This window comes from Jaculus jaculus, chromosome 14, assembly GCF_020740685.1.
Source record: "Jaculus jaculus isolate mJacJac1 chromosome 14, mJacJac1.mat.Y.cur, whole genome shotgun sequence".
Lineage (NCBI taxonomy): Eukaryota > Metazoa > Chordata > Mammalia > Rodentia > Dipodidae > Jaculus > Jaculus jaculus.
This window is the reverse complement of record NC_059115.1, coordinates 17,052,813-17,073,404: the sequence shown is the minus strand read 5'-3', so window position 1 is coordinate 17,073,404 and position 20,592 is coordinate 17,052,813. Positions and strand designations below refer to the sequence as shown.

General features: G+C 40.1%; 1 protein-coding gene across 5 annotated transcripts in view; it reads left to right on the top strand.

Moving 5' to 3' along the window:
• Nucleotides 1-20,592, top strand: part of LOC123454689 (zinc finger protein 383-like) — a 57,506-nt gene that overhangs the window by 26,908 nt on the left and 10,006 nt on the right. For 3 of the 5 annotated variants that reach the window (XM_045133514.1, XM_045133512.1, XM_045133510.1), the window contains 4 exons: nucleotides 13,921-14,007; nucleotides 15,555-15,650; nucleotides 17,084-17,210; nucleotides 17,684-17,779. In XM_045133514.1, coding sequence (XP_044989449.1) covers nucleotides 13,921-14,007; nucleotides 15,555-15,650; nucleotides 17,084-17,210; nucleotides 17,684-17,779 — 406 coding nt within the window. The remainder of the gene's footprint in view (nucleotides 1-13,920; nucleotides 14,008-15,554; nucleotides 15,651-17,083; nucleotides 17,211-17,683; nucleotides 17,780-20,592) is intronic. The other 2 variants (XM_045133511.1, XM_045133513.1) reach the window with 2 other exon arrangements.

Here is a 20,592-nt window from a genome sequence, read left to right as displayed (position 1 = left end):
GCTCAAGGTCCTGAGATTGAAGTTTCAGAAGAGAACAGAAAGTGTGTCTAACTAATCAGTCTTGGTTGAAGTGGGGTCATGCCCATGATTGTCCCGTCGTCTAGGACTGGTGCACCCACAAGGTGGGCTCCTGCATTGCAAATCTGCTAGTCACTGGGGATCACACTGTCCTGCACTGGTAAGAAGTCTCATCTTGGTGGTCTGTCCCATTAGGCTTTGATCTTCCTGGAATGCAGGCAGCCCCAGAGGAAAGTTAAGGACAGTGCTTTATCTTGGTGCCTTCTGCCAGATGACAGACATGAAATGAAGGCAGAGATGACAGACTTTCACTTTGCTTTTAAGTACCTTGTGCGTCCTAGTGGGAAGTTTGTGGTGGGAGATTAGCAGGGTAGTCAAAAAACTAACCCCTTAGCCCAGAGTAGAAAGACGTTTATTTAATACAGTGAAAGAGCAGCGCGCAAGGCAGTCACAGAACTGTCCTGTGGGGATGGCTGCCGGAAGTTCCGCTGGAGAGGAGGCCTTCCGCCAGGACAAGCCACAGCGAGGGCTTCCTGTGGTGAGGTTCTCTTCTTGCAAATGGAGATCACTCTGTAGTATCACTTTATAATTTTCCTCGATAGCGCCGCCAGTTTGCCTTTGGACTTAACGGACACACAAACTCTACAGCAGCTTGCACTGGGGAACTGTTCCTTGTCTGGTCTCTTACTGATGGCCTTCCGTAGACTCGGTGCTTTGTAGCCACAGCAGCTATGAGTACCTGTTTCCATGTCATGCTGTACACCGGTCTGAAACGCAGTGATCCTCCTGCCTCAGCCTCCCGAGGGCTGGGACTGCAGGGCCGAGTCACCACGCCCAGCAGAAACAGATGTGTTCATCTCCCAGGAGGACCTGATGGAACTGCAGGAGCCATGAGGTCTCGTGTGCTTGTGCAGAGTGCGTGGAGACACCAGCGAAAATGGGTCCAGGTCAGGAGTCAGGTTCTTCTTCACCTTCCTTGGACTGTCAACTTTTCTCCACTTCTAAGTAGTAAAAGGTCCTAGGCAGAATTCCGCCATATACAAATATTTATTTTCCATTCTATTCTCGCCTGTCCACATATTTCCTGCTTTTCCACTAGCACTCAGCTCCATTGAATGCCTAGCCTCAGTCGAAGGCACTTACACTCAAGGGCAGTTAAAACTCAATAGCAGTGACTAAACTGAGAAGGGGTGGTCATGGAAGTCCATCTGTTGGCAACAGCTACTATGTGGCCAAACCTTTCTCTGCTACTTTTAGGCCAGATATAGTGTGGTAAGCTGACCCAGTTTCAGCCCTGGCCTTGATATTCACCAACTGGTCTGAGCCATTTTCCTTGAGCATATATTTCTGTCTTCCACTGCATCTGGTAGTACATGATTGGAGCTCCTAGATATTTCCTGGGCTGTTCACTATTTCATTCTTGGGGATTCTTCAGTTTAAGTATTATTTATTTATTTGTGAGAGGAGAGGCAGAGAGAGAATGGGCATGCCAGGGCCTCCAGGCACTGCAGATGAACTCCAGATACATGTGCCACCTTACTTGGATACTAAGGAATCAAACCTGCCTGGGTCCATAGGCTTCACAGATAACTGCCTTAACCACTAAGCCATCTCTCCAGCCCTGGTTCTTCTATTTCAATAGCTTTTACAACCTCTTCCTATTTAATTCTTGGAGAAGTCAGGCTCAATAATCACTCCATTATTCTGTGACAAGGGTATCCCTTCCCAACTCTATATGACTTCTCATGAATTCTTTAGAAACTTGTGTTCCTGACAAAGAGAGAATGGCACTTTTGCTGATTTCTTCATCTGTCTTCTTCCTGAAATGGGTACCTTAGCAAGGATTATTTCTTCACAAGCAATTTGATACAGATTGTATAGCTCTTACCCTTCTGGTTTATTTATTTTTTTTTTTGTTTATTTTATTTATTTGAGAGTGACAGACAGAGAGAAAGAGGCAGATAGAGAGAGAGAGAATAGGCGCACCAGGGCCTCCAGCCCTGAAAATGAACTCCAGACACGTACGCCCCCTTGTGCATCTGGCTCACGTGGGTCCTGGGGAGTCGAGCCTCAAACTGGGGTCCCTCCCTAGGCTTCACAGGCAAGCGCTTAACCGCTAAGCCATGTCTCCAGCCCGTACCCTGCTATTGAACAGAATGTAGGTGCTCTTTTTGCAAAGGGGTAGGTCACCAGCATTTCTGGCCCAAAATGAAATAGAAATTTTTTTTTTAATTTTTATTAACATTTTCCATGATTATAAAATATATCCCATGGTAATTCCCTCCCTCCCCACCCCCACACTTTCCCATTTGAAATTCCATTCTCCATCATATTACCTCCCCATTACAATCATTGTAATTACATATATACAATATCAACCTATTAAGTATCCTCCTCCCTTCCTTTCTCCACCCTTTATGTCTCCTTTTCAACTTCCTGGCCTCTGCTACTAAGTATTTTCATTCTCACGCAGAAGCCCAGTCATCTGTAGCTAGGATCCACATATGAGAGAGAACATGTGGCGCTTGGCTTTCTGGGCCTGGGTTACCTCACTTAGTATAATCCTTTCCAGGTCCATCCATTTTTCTGCAAATTTCATAACTTCATTTTTCTTTACCGCTGAGTAGAACTCCATTGTATAAATGTGCCACATCTTCATTATCCACTCATCTGTTGAGGGACATCTAGGCTGGTTCCATTTCCCAGCTATTATAAATTGAGCAGCAATAAACATGGTTGAACATGTACTTCTAAGGAAATGAGATGAGTCCTTTGGATATATGCCTAGGAGTGCTATAGCTGGGTCATATGGTAGATCAATCTCTAGCTGTTTTAGGAACCTCCACACTGTTTTCCACAATGGCTGGACCAGATTGCATTCCCACCAGCAGTGCAGAAGGGTTCCTTTTTTTCCACATCCCCGCCAACATTTATGATCATTTGTTTTCATGATGGTGGCCAATCTGACAGGAGTGAGATGGAATCTCAATGTAGTTTTAATCTGCATTTCCCTGATGACTAGTGACGTAGAACATTTTTTTAGATGCTTATATGCCATTCTTATTTCTTCCTTTGAGAACTCTCTATTTAGCTCCATAGCCCATTTTTTTGATTGGCTTGTTTGATTCCTTATTATTTAACTTTTTGAGTTCTTTGTATATCCTAGATATTAATCCTCTATCAGATATATAGCTGGCGAAGATTTTTTCCCATTCTGTAGGTTGCCTCTTTGCTTTTTTCACTGTGTCCTTTGCGGTGCAAAATCTTTGTAATTTCATTAGGTCCCAGTGGTTAATCTGTGGTTTTATTGCCTGAGCAATTGGGGTTGTATTCAGAAAGTCTTTGCCAAGACCAATATGTTGAAGGGTTTCCCCTACTTTTTCCTCTAGCAGTTTCAAAGTTTCCTGTCTGATGTTAAGGTCTTTAATCCATTTGGACTTAATTCTTGTGCATGGCGAGAGAGAAGAATCTATTTTCATCCTTCTGCAGATATATATCCAGTTTTCAAAACACCATTTGCTGAAGAGGCTGTCTCTTCTCCAATGAGTATTTTTGGCATTTTTATCGAATATCAGGTGGCTATAGCTACTTGGGCTTACATCTGGGTCCTCTATTCTGTTCCACTGATCTACATGTCTGTTTTTGTGCCAGTACCATGCTGTTTTTGTTACTATGGCTCTGTAGTATAGGTTAAAATCAGGTATGGTGATACCACCAGCCTCTTTTTTGTTGCTCAGTATTATTTTAGATATTCGAGGTTTTTTGTGATTCCAAATGAATTTTTGGATTGTTTTTTCTATTTCCATGAAGAAAGCCTTTGGAATTTTGATAGGGATTGCATTAAATGTGTAGATTGCTTTAGGTAAGATTGCCATTTTCACGATATTGATTCTTCCAATCCAGGAACAAGGGATGTTTCTCCACTTTCTAGTGTCTTCTGCAATTTCTCGCTTGAGTATTTTAAAGTTCTCATTGTATAGATTCTTTACTTCCTTGGTTAGGTTTATTCCAAGGTATTTTATTTTTTTTGATGCAATTGTGAATGGGAGCGATTCTCTGATTTCATCCTCTGTGTGTTTGTTGTTAGCATATATAAAGGCTACTGATTTCTGTGTATTTATTTTGTATCCTGCTACATTGCTGTATGTTTTGATCAGCTCTAACAGCTTGCTAGTAGAGTCTTTAGGGTCCTTTATGTATAGAATCATGTCATCTGCAAATAATGATAACTTGATTTCTTCCTTTCCAATTTGTACCCCTTTTATGTGTGTCTCTTGCCTTATTGCTATGGCTAAGACTTCCAAAAGTATATTAAATAGAAGTGGGGACAGTGGACACCCTTGTCTTGTTCCTGATTTTAGTGGAAAAGCTTCCAGTTTTTCCCCATTTAGTAATATGTTGGCTGTAGGCTTGTCATAAATAGCCTTTATTATATTGAGATATGTTCCTTCTATTCCCAGTCTCTGTAGGACTTTTATCATGAAGGGATGTTGGATTTTGTCAAATGCTTTCTCTGCATCTAATGAGATGATCATGTGATTTTTGTCCTTCAACCCGTTTATGTAATGTATTACATTTATAGATTTGCGTATGTTGAACCATCCCTGCATCTCTGGGATAAAGCCTACTTGGTCAGGGTGAATGATCTTTTTGATATACTCTTGTATTCTGTTTGCCAATATTTTGTTGAGAATTTTTGCATCTACGTTCATGAGGGAGATTGGTCTGTAATTTTCTTTTTTTGTTCTATCTTTGCCTGGTTTTGGTATCAGGGTGATGCTGGCCTCATAGAAGGAGTTTGGTAGAATTCCTTCTTTTTCTATTTCCTGGAAAAGCTTAAGAAGCAATGGTGTTAGCTCTTCCTTAAAAGTCTGGTAAAATTCAGCAGTGAATCCATCCGGGCCTGGGCTTTTTTTAGTTGGGAGATTATTGATAACTGTTCGGATCTCCATGTTTGTTATAGGTCTATTTAAGTGATTAATCTCATTTTGATTTAATTTAGGTAGGTCATATAGATCAAGGAAATCATCCATTTCTTTCAGATTTTCATACTTTGTGGAGTATATGCTTTTATAGTATGTCCCTATGATTTTTTGAATTTCTCTGGAATCTGTTGTGATGTTACCTTGTTCATCTCTGATTTTATTAATTTGTGTCTCTTCTCTCTTTCTTTTGGTCAGATTTGCTAAGGGTTTATCAATCTTGTTTATCCTTTCAAAGAACCAACTCTTTGTTTCATTAATTCTTTGGATTGTTCTTTTTGTTTCTATTTCATTAATTTCTGCCCTAATCTTTATTATTTCTTCCCGTCTACTACTTTTTGGTTTGCCTTGTTCTTCTTTTTCCAAGGCTTTAAGTGAAGCATTAGGTCGTTTACTTGTGACCTTTCTAATTTTTTAATATAGGCACTTAAGGCTATAAATTTACCTCTTAGAACTGCCTTCATTGTGTCCCAGAGATTTTGGTATGTTGTGTTCTCATTATCATTTGACTCTATAAATTTTTTGATTTCCTTTTTGATTTCTTCATTGACCCACTCATCATTTAGTAGTGTATTGTTTAGTTTCCATGATTTTGTGTATGCTCTATAGCCTTTCTTGCTACTGATTTGTAGTTTAATTCCATTGTGGTCTGATAGAATGCAAGGAATTATTTCAATTTTCCTGAATTTGTTAAGATTTGCTTTGTGTCCTAATATATGGTCTATTTTAGAGAATGTTCCATGTGCTGCTGAAAAGAATGTATATTCTGCAGCCTTTGGATGAAATGTCCTGTAGATATCTGTTAGGTCCATTCCTTCTATGACCTCATTTAGTCCAGATGCCTCTCTGTTTATTCTTTCCCTGGATGACCTGTCAATTGATGAGAGTGGGGTGTTAAAGTCACCCACCACCACTGTGTTTGGTGTTATCTGTGACCTTAGTTCTAATAGTGTTTGTTTGACAAATTTGGGAGCCCCCATGTTAGGTGCATATATGTTTAGGATTGTAATGTCCTCCTGTTGGAGTGTGCCCTTAATCAGTATAAAGTGACCTTCCTTATCTTTCTTGACTAACCTCGGACTAAAGTCTAACCTGTCTGATATTAGGATAGCAACCCCTGCTTGTTTTCTAGGCCCATTTGCTTGAAACACCGTCTTCCAACCTTTCACCCTAAGATAATGTCTATCCTTTGTAGAAAGGTGAGTTTCTTGGAGACAACAAATTGTAGGATCCTGCTTTTTAACCCAGTCTGCAAATCTATGTCTTTTCGTTGGGGCATTGAGACCGTTATTATTAAGAGATATTATTGAAAGGTGTGTATTTATGTTTGCCGTGTGTGTGTGTGTGTGTGTGTGTGTGTGTGTGTGTGTGTTTCTGGTTCTACCTGTGCTCTCTTCTTTTAACTGGTATTTGAGTATAGCTTGTTTTTTCTAGGTTCCTTATATGTGTGCTTTTCCTTTTCTTCAGCATGGAGGATTCTATCAAGTATTTTCTGTAAAGCTGGTTTTGTCTTCAAATACTCCTTTAACCTGCTTTTGTAATGGAATGTCTTTATTTCTCCATCTATTTGAATGGATAACTTTGCAGGATAAAGTAACCTTGGTTGACAGTTGTTATCTTTCAGAACTTGGAATATATCACTCCAAGCCCTTCTGGCTTTAAAAGTTTGTGTTGAATAATCTGCTGTAATCCTGATGGGCTTGCTTTTGTAGGTAACTTGATTTTTCTCTCTAACTGCTTTCAATATTTTTTCTTTGGTGTGTGTGTTTGGAAGTTTGATTATAATATGGCGAGGAGAGGTTCTTTCTGGGTTTTGTCTGGCTGGGGTTCTAAAGGCTTCCTGTATCTGTATTGGCACCTCTTTCCCAATTTGGGGGAAATTTTCCTCTATGATTTTGTTGAAGATGCCTACTATGCCTCTGGAGTGGAGTTCTTCTCCTTCTACTATGCCCTGAATTCTTATATTGGATCTTTTCATAGTGTCCCGAATATCTTGAAATTCCCACTCATACTTTTCTATAAGTTTGTCTTTCTCTTTGTTGGACTGCATTAGGTCTGCCACCTGGTCTTCTAGCTTAGATATTCTGTCCTCTCCCTCATCCATCCTACTGGTGAGATTTTCTACAGAGTTTTTTATTTCATTATCTGTGTTCTTCATTGCTAGTAATTCTGACTGGTTTTTCTTTATTATTTCTATTTCCCTATTTATGTCTTGTATTGCCTTCTTTATTTCATGAAATTGGTGTCCTGCCTCTTCTTTGATTCCTTTGATTTCTTCTTTGATTTCCTCTTTGATTTCTTCTTGGATTGTTTTCATGTGTTCTTTGACCTCTTTGAACATATTTATAATTATTCTTTTGAACTCTTTCTCAGGCATTTCCTCTAACTCTTTCTCACTGGAGGACATTTCTGATGCATTAATACTTTTAGGTGGATTTATATCGTCTTGCTTTTTAGTGTTTCTTGTGTTATAATGTATATATTTTTGCATCTTGGATTAAGTTAATGCTTGGATTTTCTAGCTAGCTGTGTATTCTTAGCTGTATCAATTGATTTGATGTAATATATTTTCAGGGTAGGACCTTAAGGTGTTAGGTGTGGCTCTTAAGACTCTCAGAGTATCTACAAAGATGTTCTTAGGGGTTGAGTTTCCCTGCTATAGGAATATTCAAGCAGGCTGAGTGGAATAAAATACAGGTAGATTCTAAAATTTAAGTAAACACTGTACACATTCAATCAAAAACAGCCCCGAGTATGTATGCAAGAGTAGTTATTATAACGAGCAGATCGTCTATCAACAAAGAGGTTTAGATTTCTGGTCTGTTGAGGGATCCAAGTCAGCTTGTGACCAAGTGAGACCCTTCCCTGGTGCAATCCCAGTTACCTTGGGTGATTTTGGTCTCAGTCAAGTTGCTGCCTGGGTCGTCGGGCTGCTGTTCTGATTTCTGGAGCTGGGCACTTGCTTTTCCTACGGGGCAAACTGAGCCGCTGCTGCTGCCTCTGCTGCTGCTGTAGCTGCCACTGCTGGAGCCACCACTGCTGCTGAAGCTGCTGCTGCTGTGTCCACTGCCGCTGCTCCCCCTGATGCTGCTGCTGCCGAGTCTGCCGCTGCTGCCACTCCTGGGTCTGCTGCTGCTGGGGCCGCTGTTACCGGTGCTGAAGCCGCTGATGTTGCTGCCAAACACTGCTCCTGTTTGGGTCCCGTTGTCAGCCCAAGTTGGCGTGGCCGGGTCCCGGGCCGCTGCTCTGTTCGCTGGAGCTGGGTTCAGGCGGTGGGGGAGGGGAGGGAGCCGCGGCTGCTCTGGTTCTCTCGCTGTTCCAAGCGTTCTTCTACCTCGCGGTCTGCTCCTCTATTGCTCGCTGCCGCTCTCCCCTCACGTTTCCCGAGTTGCGGAGAGCGCGGTGTGAGGGGAAAATCCCGCACCTGGCTTTTCCTGCGGCTCGAGCTGAGTCTGGCGGCTTTCTGCTGCGGTTGGCCGAGCAGCCAGAGCCGCTTTTCCCGCCTTTGCAGGCTCTGGATGCTCTATAACTCTTCTACTTCTCCGCTGCCGCTTCAATGTCCTATACACCTCACTTTTTAGTAAAAGTGTGTATTTTGCTGAGTTTTTTTCGTCTTTTTCCTCCCTAGGCTGCTTTGGCGTGGTACCTACGCCGCCATCTTAACCGGAAGTCCCCCTGAAATAGAAATTTTATCCCAGTGATAGAAAATAATAATCCGTGTTTTAAACTCTTACTTGTGTTTTAAGAAGTTGTTGTGGTCCTCAGTATCTGTAAAACCTAGAATTGGGGATTCCTAGAATGTGTCTAGGACTAGTGATGGCCACCCTCATCTGACTATATTGTTACCAGCACCACTGGGAGATGAACTAGCATAGGCTGTGGTCTCTGAGTAACTGCTCCCAGTGTGCATGCTTCATAGTCATAACTTTAATACATGCAACTGTCAATAAAATTTTCAATCCATTATTAACAATAGCCCCTCAGTCAAGTCAGTATATTTGAAGATTTGGTAGAATTTTCATGATGTATGAGTGATAGTTAATTTAGAAGAAGACAGCGACTGATGGGTTAGCATTCCCCATCGCTTATTCTAGACATTCCCAGTGCATTGCTTCGTCACATAAATCATCAGTTGTGCTATGCTAGCTCACCTCTTCACCTCTCTCTCTCTCTTTGAGCTAATGAGTGAGAGAGAGAGAGACAGACAGACAGAAAGAGAGAAAGTTGATGTGTCATGGTCTCAGACACTGAACTCCAGACATTTGTGCCACCTAGTGGGCATGTGCTTGCTACACCTTTGAGTGTCTGGCTTACGTCGTATCTGGAGAGTCGAACATGGGTCCTTAGGCTTCTCAGCCAAGCACTTTAACCATTAAGCCATCTCTCCGGCCCTTTGTATGTCTCTTTAGACTCGTCTCTTCTCCATTGTGTCTACTGCAACCCTCGGACATGAGGCTTATTTGTACTGAGACACAGTGCTTCAGATTTTGTACTGTGTATGTCCAGGTAATTCACCATGGCAGCTCTGTTTTGGAACCATTGGAGAATGTTGATCTGTTCTGTGATGCCCTGAGACCAAGACAATCCATGCAAAAGTGAGTGGCCTCACCATTTGGGGCTCCCATTAGGTCCATCATTCCCCATCATCGTGTTTCACCCTCAGTGAAGCTCACTGCACCCTCTTGAGGGGATTCTAAGAGACCACAATAGCGTCTACTTGGCTTCTCCAGAAATTGTGGGAAATAATAAAGTGAATACTGTGTAAACCACTGCTCTTGTAATGCTTGATAAGAAGCTAGTAGGAAAGTAGAGTAATAGGAGACGTCTTCAGAGCTAATTGAACATTAAGTTCTGCAGAAATTCTATGTTATTGAAGCTGAGAAATATCTAGAACTTCTGCTCTTAACTTTAAGATGTGATATAGGAAGTGAATTTATTAGCAGCTATCATAGCACAAGTGGTACTTATGATTTTGCAGGCATCAAATTCAGCATTATCTTTTCCTCTGGAGGCATAGAGACTCTTGTGTCTTTGACTGTAGCATTTCAGAGTGTGTGTTCCTTCATGTTGTGAACAGATCCTACTGCTGATGGACCCCTACTTTCTGTTGTCTGACTTCTCTGTGCCTGCAGTAATATTGTGAAGACCTAAATGTCTGTAGCATATTTACATCTGCCTTCCATGGCGGCTTTTCTGGTCTTAGTACTGCCATGCTGAGTGCAGCTTTCATAACAAGGGTCCCCTCTGGTACTCAGATCAGAGAAGGCCAGGCCCATTTGGGAACTACCATGTATTATCAACAAAGTTCTGGCACCAGTGCATGTGGCTCCAGAACATTTATGATTTCTCTGCATAACTTGGTAAAGGAGAAAAAAGAAGCTCATTGCATTCTTCCACCTGAACATCATTGACATTGCCCGTTCTCTCTTCCTAGTGAATTAGTGAGGGGTCAGCTATCAATCAGAACCAGTGTTCAGTAGCTAACAAATTATTGGAGCTAAAATCCCGTAGTAACAGTGCGGTAGTAGAGTGTAGATGGGGAAGACGGGTAGAGGCCCTGGCTGCAGAATGATAGTGAGCATGTAGCTGATGTCTCAGCTCTGCCCCTTCAGAATGGTGCTTGGCAGGTATCTGAAAACTGGAGGCAGAATCATCCACTTAGTGTAGTTGTTAAACATGTCAACAACTTGCCATGTGAATGTTACTTTTTTCTTCATTTATGTAGCTTATAAGTTCCTTGTTCTTGCTTGCTACTGTTAATTTATTCATTGAAACAAAAAAAAATGTAATATGACCTTTTATATTTTCTTTTGTCTTAAAACCTGTTTGGAGCATGTGCCAAAGGGTGTAATTGACTCTATTAATGCCACCTGTCATGGTTTAGATCTGTAGTCTCATTAGAATTTGGGAGTACAAATAGATATGATTTTTATTGGCATGGGTTAAAAAGTGATGGATTGAAAGTAGTTTTTAGCACTGTGGTAAGTTCCCTTCGTCCACTGGTTGCGCTGTAGCTGGTCCATGTTGCCCAGTCCTTTGGTGGTATCTTTGTGGGGATTCCTTGGTCTCTTTCATGTTTCTGACATATTTGTCTGATGTTTATCAGAGCCAGCAAAATCCCTAGCCCATGCTTTACATGGGTGCTTATGCCAGCATTTACCATTTTCCTTTTAACTAGTTTGTTAAGTTAGTGTGCAATGTGTTGGGTTTCATCATGGCATTTCCACACATAGAGTCACATTTGTTCTTATTGTCGCCTTCAGTCTACTCCCCAGCGTCCACTCACTGGTCCTCTCCTCTCTCCAAGCCATTTCCCCTTCTGTTTTCATGTTATATTCTATTACCCTCTCTCCCCACTTCCTGGAAGATCTCTTTCTACCTTCTCATAGTCCGTTTAGCTCCCTTTCTTTTTTGTTTGTGGTAGGGTCTCATTCTAGCCCAGGCTAACCTGGAATTGACTATATAGTTGCAGGCTATCCTTGGACTCATGACAATCATCCTACCTCTGTCTTCTGAATACTCAAATTAAAAGTTGTACACCATCATACCAGGCCTCATACCCCTTTCCATGTTCTTTATGCACACATATGCATGTAAATCTGTCTGTGAGAGAAAACAAGCAGTATTTGTTCTTCTGAATCTGCCTTATTTCACCTTATTTCTCCATCTAGTTCCATCTATTTTCCAGCAAGTGTTGTGATTTCTTTTATTATTAAGAAATGTTCTGGCCGGGCGTGGTGGCGCACGCCTTTAATCCCAGCACTCGGGAGGCAGAGGTAGGAGGATCGCCGAGAGTTCGAGGCCACCCTGAGACTACATAGTGAATTCCAGGTCAGCCTGAGCCAGAGTGAGACCCTAACTTGAAAAACCAAAAAAAAAAAAGAAATGTTCTGGCCGGGCGTAGTCATACATGCCTTTAATCCCAGCACTTGGGAGGCAGAGGTAAGAGGATCTCTGTGAGTTCAAGGCCACCCTGAGACTACAGAGTGAATTCCAGGTCAGCCTGAGCCAGAGTGAGACCCTAACTTGAAAAACCAAAAAAAAAAAAGAAATGTTCTGGCCGGGCGTAGTCATACATGCCTTTAATCCCAGCACTTGGGAGGCAGAGGTAAGAGGATCTCTGTGAGTTCAAGGCCACCCTGAGACTACAGAGTGAATTCCAGGTCAGCCTGGGCTAGAGTGAGACCCTACCTCGAAAAAAACCAAAAAAATAGAAATGTTCTGTTGTGTATAAATGATCACATTTTACTTATCTATGCACCCTTTGATTGTCATCTAAGCTGTTGTGTGTTGGAAATGGTCATTGATACTGTAAACACAAGGGGCCATTACTAAGATTTCTGTGCCTATTTTCATTTAAATTTAGAGGTTATGTCAAAGGCTGAAGAGATGGCTTAGCAGTTAAGGCACTTGCCTGCAAAGTCTAAGGACTAATGTTTGACCCAGATCCCATGAAAGCCAGACATACAGTGCCACAAGCGTGCACAAGGGGGCGCATGCATGTGGAGTTCAGTTGTAGTGGCTGGAGGTCCTAGTACACCAGTTCTCTCTCTCTCTCTCTCTCTATCTCTCAATCACCTACTCCCTCGCTCTCGCTTTAAAACTAAGTGGCAGTCTGTTGGGCTTGCCTCATAAAACAAGTCACATCAGGTCAGATGTTGATATCTGTCATTTGGAAGAATGCTCATTTTTTTTTTAGTATTTGTAAAAAAGACCCTCAGAACTTTTGTATAAGTTCACTGTTTGCATTTTGAATTACTGTGATATTCTTAGTTGTAATGTCAATGAAGTCAATAAAGTCACTGAAGATGAAGAAAAGTGATGATGAGGATTTTTGGTTCTGAGAGAGGTTTCGACATGGACAGTGATGCAGAGACTCTATAAAAGGCTTTGCTGGCTAGCTTTACTTAGTGCTGTGAATTTGTTTAGAAAGGAGGAGTTTTGATATGTAAAGAAAGCTGGTGTTTAAAATACATTTTCAAAGGCAAAAGCTAGTTCTATTTTGAGGACTTTAAAGGTTATCTTGAATTTTTAAAGGTTATCTTGAATTTTTTTGGATGTCAAACACCAGCATGTGTAATCATGTGATCAGTACCTCTAAATGGCACATCTGAAAATTGAAGTCTTCTATCATAATTTCCTAAAAATTAAAAACATGCATGAATATGCATGTACTTAAATTTTAAAGTATCAATTTATAGATCACCCGACCCTCCGCCAGCATTTCTGTCTGTGGCTGTCCTTTTACATAGTTTTTGTTAGAGCAATAGTGGTTTATTTCCCCTGACAGGGTCTGTTCTTGTTATAATTCCATTTATAATAGTCAGAATGTAAGAGCTATAGAACATGGTGCTATATTTAGGAAAGACTTTTTGGTACTCTAGCATATTAATTATGCAAGACTGTGGGCCAGTTCTTTAAAAGAATTTTAAAAATGTTTTTTCTTTAAAAGAAAGAAAGTAGAAGGTTGCCCAATCCTTGTTTCTTATCCTGACAGTTGCATGTGGTTAGAGTTCAGTGGGAATAGTTCACATGTGGAATTGTTACTGCAGGTTCAGAAGCCCTTATCTTAAATCATAAGACCGGAATGAAGTTAATTAAGTGAAATATTTTTCAGCTTTTGGAATATTTATATATCCATACTGAGATATCTTGGGAATGAGGCCCCAAGTATCAGTAAAATTTTTTCATATACAGTATATTATCTTCAGGTAATTTTATTTCATGTGCCTGTGTGTTACTGTGACCAGTTTAGTGACCGTGGGGATTTTTCACTTGTGGTGTAAAAGATTAGAATTTGGATTTCAAAGAAGGAACCTAGCACGTGCTCCTCTTCCTCCTCTGTCAGAGCTGTTCTTAGCATGTTCCACACTTCCTCTCTGTCAGAGCCGTGCTGATCCCCTGTTGTGCTTTCCCACAGCTCACCAAGACTCCTTGGCAAGGATATATGGTGCAAGTAGACTGGCTAGATAAGCTGACATTTCAAGAGAGAGAAATGATCAGTGAGGTGAGTTGCATAGTTTTTATTTCAGACTGTCTTCTACACATTGGTGCCATAGGAACTGTTTGTTGTCAGCTTGGTGACAGATACAGCATCATTGAGCTTCCTCTACGCCTGTGAGTTCTGTGTCAGTAGGACATATGTCATATTGGCTTCCTCTGTATTAATATCATAATGAGCCGTACAGACTCCGCTGCATACTACAACTGTGAAGACCTCACTTGTGAAGGCTTGATGCTCACATGTGTGTTCTCACTTGTGGTGGCCCATGTTCAAGTTGCCATCATCAGCCCAGTGTTCCGGCTAGCAGTCCTCTGCTTTATCTATGTCATAGAGGAAGCTGTGCGCTTGAGAAAGTTGAAGATACATAAGCAATTGGTTTTTCTCTTGACCTTGTGTATTGGGCCAGAAGGGTTATATTTTATGTTTTTGCTTTAAAATACTAGGTGTTTGGCCTAATCCTCTGTGTGTAGAGAACTAGATTAGGAGAGAGGAGTGTCAGTGGCCACCTGTTGATGACCACAGTACTGTTCACATAACCTCATTGTACCACTGCCGAGTTCTGAGCAGGGGGCCAGACTGAGGGAGAAAGAGAAATAATAGAAACTCCATGTACAGTACTTACTTTCAGGGAGCTGCTGTGCTTGTTTGAAAGTTAATCTGCATAACATTTATACTGAGTGTGAAACTGGGCTTCCTTTCTGAAATGATTCAAACATTCTCAGTATAGGCTGTCAGGAGTTACCTTTCCCAATTTTTATACTATTATATTCCAGAAGAGTTTAACATTTTGTCTCCTCCTCTTCCAGGTCAGTGCATCTGGGTGTAGAAAATGTAGTTTAGCCTTGCTTTCCCCTTTTCAACAGATAAGAAATGATGACTATTCTCACAATAGGCTAAGCTATAAAGCTGAAGCATGTTTGGAACATTCTTGGATCTATGTGGTTTTGTGTATTGGGTCTAAAGCCATGGTTTATTCATGGGTTTTAGACCGGTCATTGCTGAGGTATTTGTTTTACACATTTATAAAAGGCATCCACCTATTTTCTGTTTATGTAGGGAATCAGCAACTGTTCTCCAATATATGTAAGGCATGGATCAAAATTTACAAATCAAGTGTTGAGAACATTTATAAATTATGAAAATTTTCTAAATTATACTTGTTAAGCTTCTTGTCTTTAGTTCCACATATTTTACAAAAAAAAAAAATGCATGCAGGAGAGATGGTTTAGTAGTTAAGGCCCTTGCCAGTGAAACCTAAGGACCAGTGTTCAGCTTTAGAACCCATGTAAGCCAGACACACAAAGATGAGGGGAGCAAGGTTGCATATGTCTACTAGGTGGCGCAAGATTCTGGAGTTCAAGTGTAGTGGCTGAGGCCCTTGTGTGCAATTCTCTGTCTTGTCTTCCTCTCTCCTTTTCTTGCTAAAAAAAAGTTTTTAAGTTTTTTCATACACTTACATTATAGTTGTAGTTTAAGTTTTTGTTGATTGATACCTGTGTTCCTCATTAAGAAATATATTGAAAATAGTCATTTTCTTGTAATTTCTTTAGAGCGGAAAACGAAGTTCTAATTGCATGTACTTGACGATTGAGTTTCGCTGTATCAAGTGTGATGACAAAGAATACAGTATTGTTTACTATGGAAAGGTGCGTTCCTTGCAACTACTTATAATTTCTGAGGTTGAGGGGAGGAGTGTCAAGGTGAAAAAGGAATTCTTTGGCTGGAGAGAGGGTTCAGTGATTGAAAAGGAATTCTTCAAAAAATAAAAATTAAAATAAAATAAAAATAGGAATTCTTGCTGCTTGGGAATCACTGCTGCTCTTGCAAGACATACAGACAGCTGTCTCCAGCTGCCTTTGAACACATGCACAAAGTCACACACTGCATGGTGTTCAGGTGGCAGTTCTAGGTACAAAATTCAGTGAATGTGCAAGTGATTACATACTTCTTGGGTAATGATTTTGCAGATTGGTAGGTGAGATACTAGAATAATAGCATTATATAAATGGATATATATATATGTATATGTATATACATATATATATATATATATACACACACACACACACATATACATACACACACATACATACATACACACACACACACATATTGGTTTTTCAAAGTAGGGTCATACTCTAGCCCAGGCTGACCTGGAATTCACTATGTAGTCTCAGGCTGGCCTTGAACTCACAGTTATCCTCCTACCTCTGCCTCAGAGTGCTGGGATTCAAGGTGTGTGCTGCCACGCCCAGCAGAAATCAGTTTTTTAGTGACAACCTGTTTTAAACTCAGTGTTTGTTATTTTAATATGTATAAAGCCTGTTGGAATCATATGTGGCCCTATAAATATACTAATATAATGTTGTTAAAAATTAACATTTCATCTTCCCACTCATCTAATTTCCTGTGGTCTCATTACAGGAATAAAGTCATTCCATTTAGTGAAAGTATCTGCATGGTGTCTGCGGAGCAATATGTCTAGCTGTAGGTGCATACATTTGTGGAATATTATTCCACACTTACTTTTCTACTCTCTGAGGAATCCAGCTCTCACTAACACTCACTAACATTGTCTCACATGGTCTGTTCTCTTAGGAACTGCCTTTGCTGCTGTTGGGGAGGGGGGATCTATCACTTTGAATTCAAACATGAGTCATTTTATTCTGGTTCTCCCTCTTTGGTATTCACGACTAGCATTTTTGCCCAGGGCCTTGACATTGCTAGAGTGCTTGTTAGATATTTGTCAGTATTTCTCTACTACAGGCTTGATTGAGAATTTATATTCAGTAAGATCCACTGTTAGGGATATAAACATTAAAATTAAGAAAGTACGCATTTTACTCAACCTAAAATTCCCACCTGGGAAATATACTCATTATTTCTGTGTGGAATAAATATGGCATTCCAAAAGAGTATTTCTTTGCTGAGATAATAATTTTATATTTATTATTCTACAAAAGCATGGTATTTAGACTTGATTGTGGAGACATCTGAAAATTTGCCAATGTTTTCCATTTTCCCTTGGTCAAGTATTCAGTACCAGGACAAATGATCAGATTATTACTGTTTATTTTAGGAGCCATTGTCATTCAGAGATGTGGCCGTATACTTCTCCCAGGAGGAGTGGGAATGCCTGGACCCTGCTCAGAGGGCCTTGTACTGGGACGTGATGTTGGAGAACTACAGCAGCCTGGTTTCTGTGGGTGAGGATATATTTCCGGCAGAACTCCCAGCACATCCTTAGGGTTCCCTGACAAACTGCTTTGTAGGCAGGTTAGGAGTCTTTGATTGAAGTTTATATCATACATGAATAAAGGGAGATTGTTCAGTATCATAGGTTATTTTTATGCTGTTTTATATTTTCACATTTTGAAACAATTATGACTATTCATTTTGGACCCACAATACATTAAAAAACTCAGTAGTCTATAATATTGTCACCTACATCAAAGAGTTTCATTTCTATTCTTGCCTTTTTATGGTCATAACTCAAAGCAGAACTCAAGAGAAAACTCAGAATGCTTCCTAAATAGTCTTGAGGGTAGGAAGTAACAAGTGATAACTCATTTAAACAATACTCTTACATTCTTTCTAGCTATGCAGCAAAGTCAATGTTAGAAATTCCAGTATTTCAAAAGAATCCCAGAACGGTTATTTGCATCTTTCTAATGTACAGGTATGATTGTGGGTAAACCAGACCTGGTCACCTGTCTAGAGTATAATAAAGATCTGGGGAATGTGGAGAGAGAAGAGACAGAAGCCAAACAGCCAGGTATGTTGAAGTAAATGACCCAGGGCCCAGGTAAGGGCCCAAGGTCAATGAGGAATCTATGCTTGAAAATAGATTTTTAAGTTCTGTTTCAACAGAAATTATTCTTTAAAAATGTTATTTATTTGTTTATTTGCAAGGAGAGAGAGAGAGAGGAGATAGACAGAGATGGATGTCCCAGGGCCTCTAGCCACTGCAAATGAACTCCAGATATATACACCCCCTTGTGCATCTGTCTTGCATGAGTACTGGGGAATTGAACCTGGGTCCTTTGGCTTAACTGCTAAGCCATCTCTCTAGCCCCCAGAAATTATTCTTGAACCTTTAGTTTAAAATAATATCTTTGGGGTACATTGAAAGGCAACTTGTTTCGAAAAATAAATAAATAAATAAATAAATAAAATAATATCTCTGGGGCTGGAGAGATGGTTTAGCAGTTAAGCACTTGCCTGTGTAGCCTAAGGACCCTGGTTTGAGGTTAGATTCCCCAGGTCCCATGTAAGCCAGATGTACAAGGTGGCACATGCATCTGGAGTTGGTTTACAGTGGCTGGAGGAGGCCCTGGCTTGCTCATTCTCTCTCCATCTATCTGCCTCTTTCTCTGTCACTCTCAAATAAATAAAAATAAACGAAAACATAAAAGTGTGTAAAATAATATCTTTGGGCTGGAGAGGTGACTGAGCAGTTAAGACAGGTGCTTGCAAAGCCTAAAAACCTGGGTTCAATACACTAGTACCCATATCATATAAAGCCAGATGCACAAAGTGGCACATATGTCTGGAGTTTGTTTGCCATGGCAAGAAGCCCTGGCATGCCCATTCTCTGACGTTCTATCTGTCTGTTTCTCTCTGCTTATAAATTAGTTTTTTAAAAAACCATTAAAACAATAGCCTTGGGACTGGAGGGATTGCTTAGTGATGAAGGCGTTTGCCTGCAAAGCCAAAGGACCCAGGTTCAATTCCTCAGGACCCACATTAGCCATATACACCAGGGGGGGGGGCGCATGTGTCTGGAATTTGTTTGCAGTGGCTGGAGGCCCTGGCATGTCCATTCTCTCTCTCTCTCTCTCCCTCTCTCTCTCCTCCTCCCCCTTTCTCTGTTAAATGAATAAAAATAAAATATTTTTAAAAAACAATAGCCTTAAAATATATCCTATAGTTGATATTGGAAGCCTTTGTGGTGTGCTACACATGAATAATCTTTAAATTTATACTAATCTATTGTATAACACTACTTGATAATGTGTCACTATTACCTTATCTGATATAATATTTCATATTGAATCTTTATAATATATATTTTATATTTATAATAAATTTTAGAGAATGAAATACTTGAGGTTGTATTAGATTGAGAGTTACCCTGTGTTTCTGGGGTGATGATCTGTATTTCTGTTAAGGATCATTGTTTTCTCCTACTATTCTTGTGCTTTCTTGTGTTTGAATATTCTAATATCCTTATTTATCACTGAAAGTTGAATATTGAAATCTTTTAATGAAACTATTTCCTTCCTTCAATCCTGTCAATCCATTTTCCTGCAGATTTCATAACTTCATTTTACCTTACCACTGAGTAGAACTTGTTGTGTAAATGTGCCACATCTTCATTATCCACTCATCAGTTGAGAAATATCTTGGCTGTTTCCATTTCTTAGCTATTGTGAGTAGAATGGCAATAAACACGGTTGAGCAAATATCTCTAAGTTAGTGAGATGAGTCCTTACAATATATGCCTAGGAGTGATATAGCTGGGTCATATGTTAAATCTATTATTTGCTATCTCAGGAACCTCCATATTGATTTCCACAATGGCCAGATTACATTCCCGCCAATAGTGTAGAAGGGTTCCTCTGTTTCCACATCCTCGCCAACATTTATGGTCATTTGTTTTCCTGATGGTAGCCAATCTGACAGGAGTGAAATAGAATCTCAACATAGTTTTAATCTGCATTTTCCTGATGGCTAGGGATGTAGAACATTTTCTTAGATGTTTATATACCTTCTGTATTTCTTCTTTTGAGAACTTTCTATGTAGTTCCATAGCCTGTTATTTAATTGGGTTGTTTGATTTCCTATTATTTAGTTTTTTGAGTTCTTTGTATATTTTGGATATTGATCCTGTCAGATGTATAGCTGGCAAAGATTTTCTCTCATTCTGCAGGTTGCCTCTTTGCTCTATTCAGTGTCTTTTGCTGTACAAAAGCTTTATAATTTCATGAGGTCCCAGAGGTTGATCCATTGTTTTATTTCCTAAGCAGTTGGGGTTATATTCAGAAAGTCTTTGCCAAGACCAATATGTTGAAGGGTTTACCCTACTTTTTTCCCTAGCAGTTTCACGTTTCAGGTCTGATATTAAGGTCTTTAATCCATTTGGATTTAATTCTTGTTCATGGAGAGAGAGAAGGATCTATTTTCATCCTTCTACGGATACATATCCAGTTTTCCCAGCACCATTTGTTGAAGAGGCTGTCTTTTCTCCAATGAGTATTTTTGGCATGTTAATCAAATATCAGGTGGCTGTAGCTATCCAGACTTACATCTGGGTCCCCTATTCTGTTCCATTTCTCTACATGTCTGCTTTGGTGCCAGTACCATGCTGTTTATTTTACTATGGCTCTGTAGTATAGCTTAAAATCAGGTATGGTGATACACCAATCTTATTTTTGTTGCTCAAAATTGTTTTATATATTCAAGGGTTTTTGTGCTTCCAAATGAATTTTTGGGTATTTTTTTTTTCTATTTCCATGAAGAATGCCATTGGAATTTTGATAGGGATTGCATTAAATGTGTAGATTGCTTTTCATAAGTTTGCTGTTT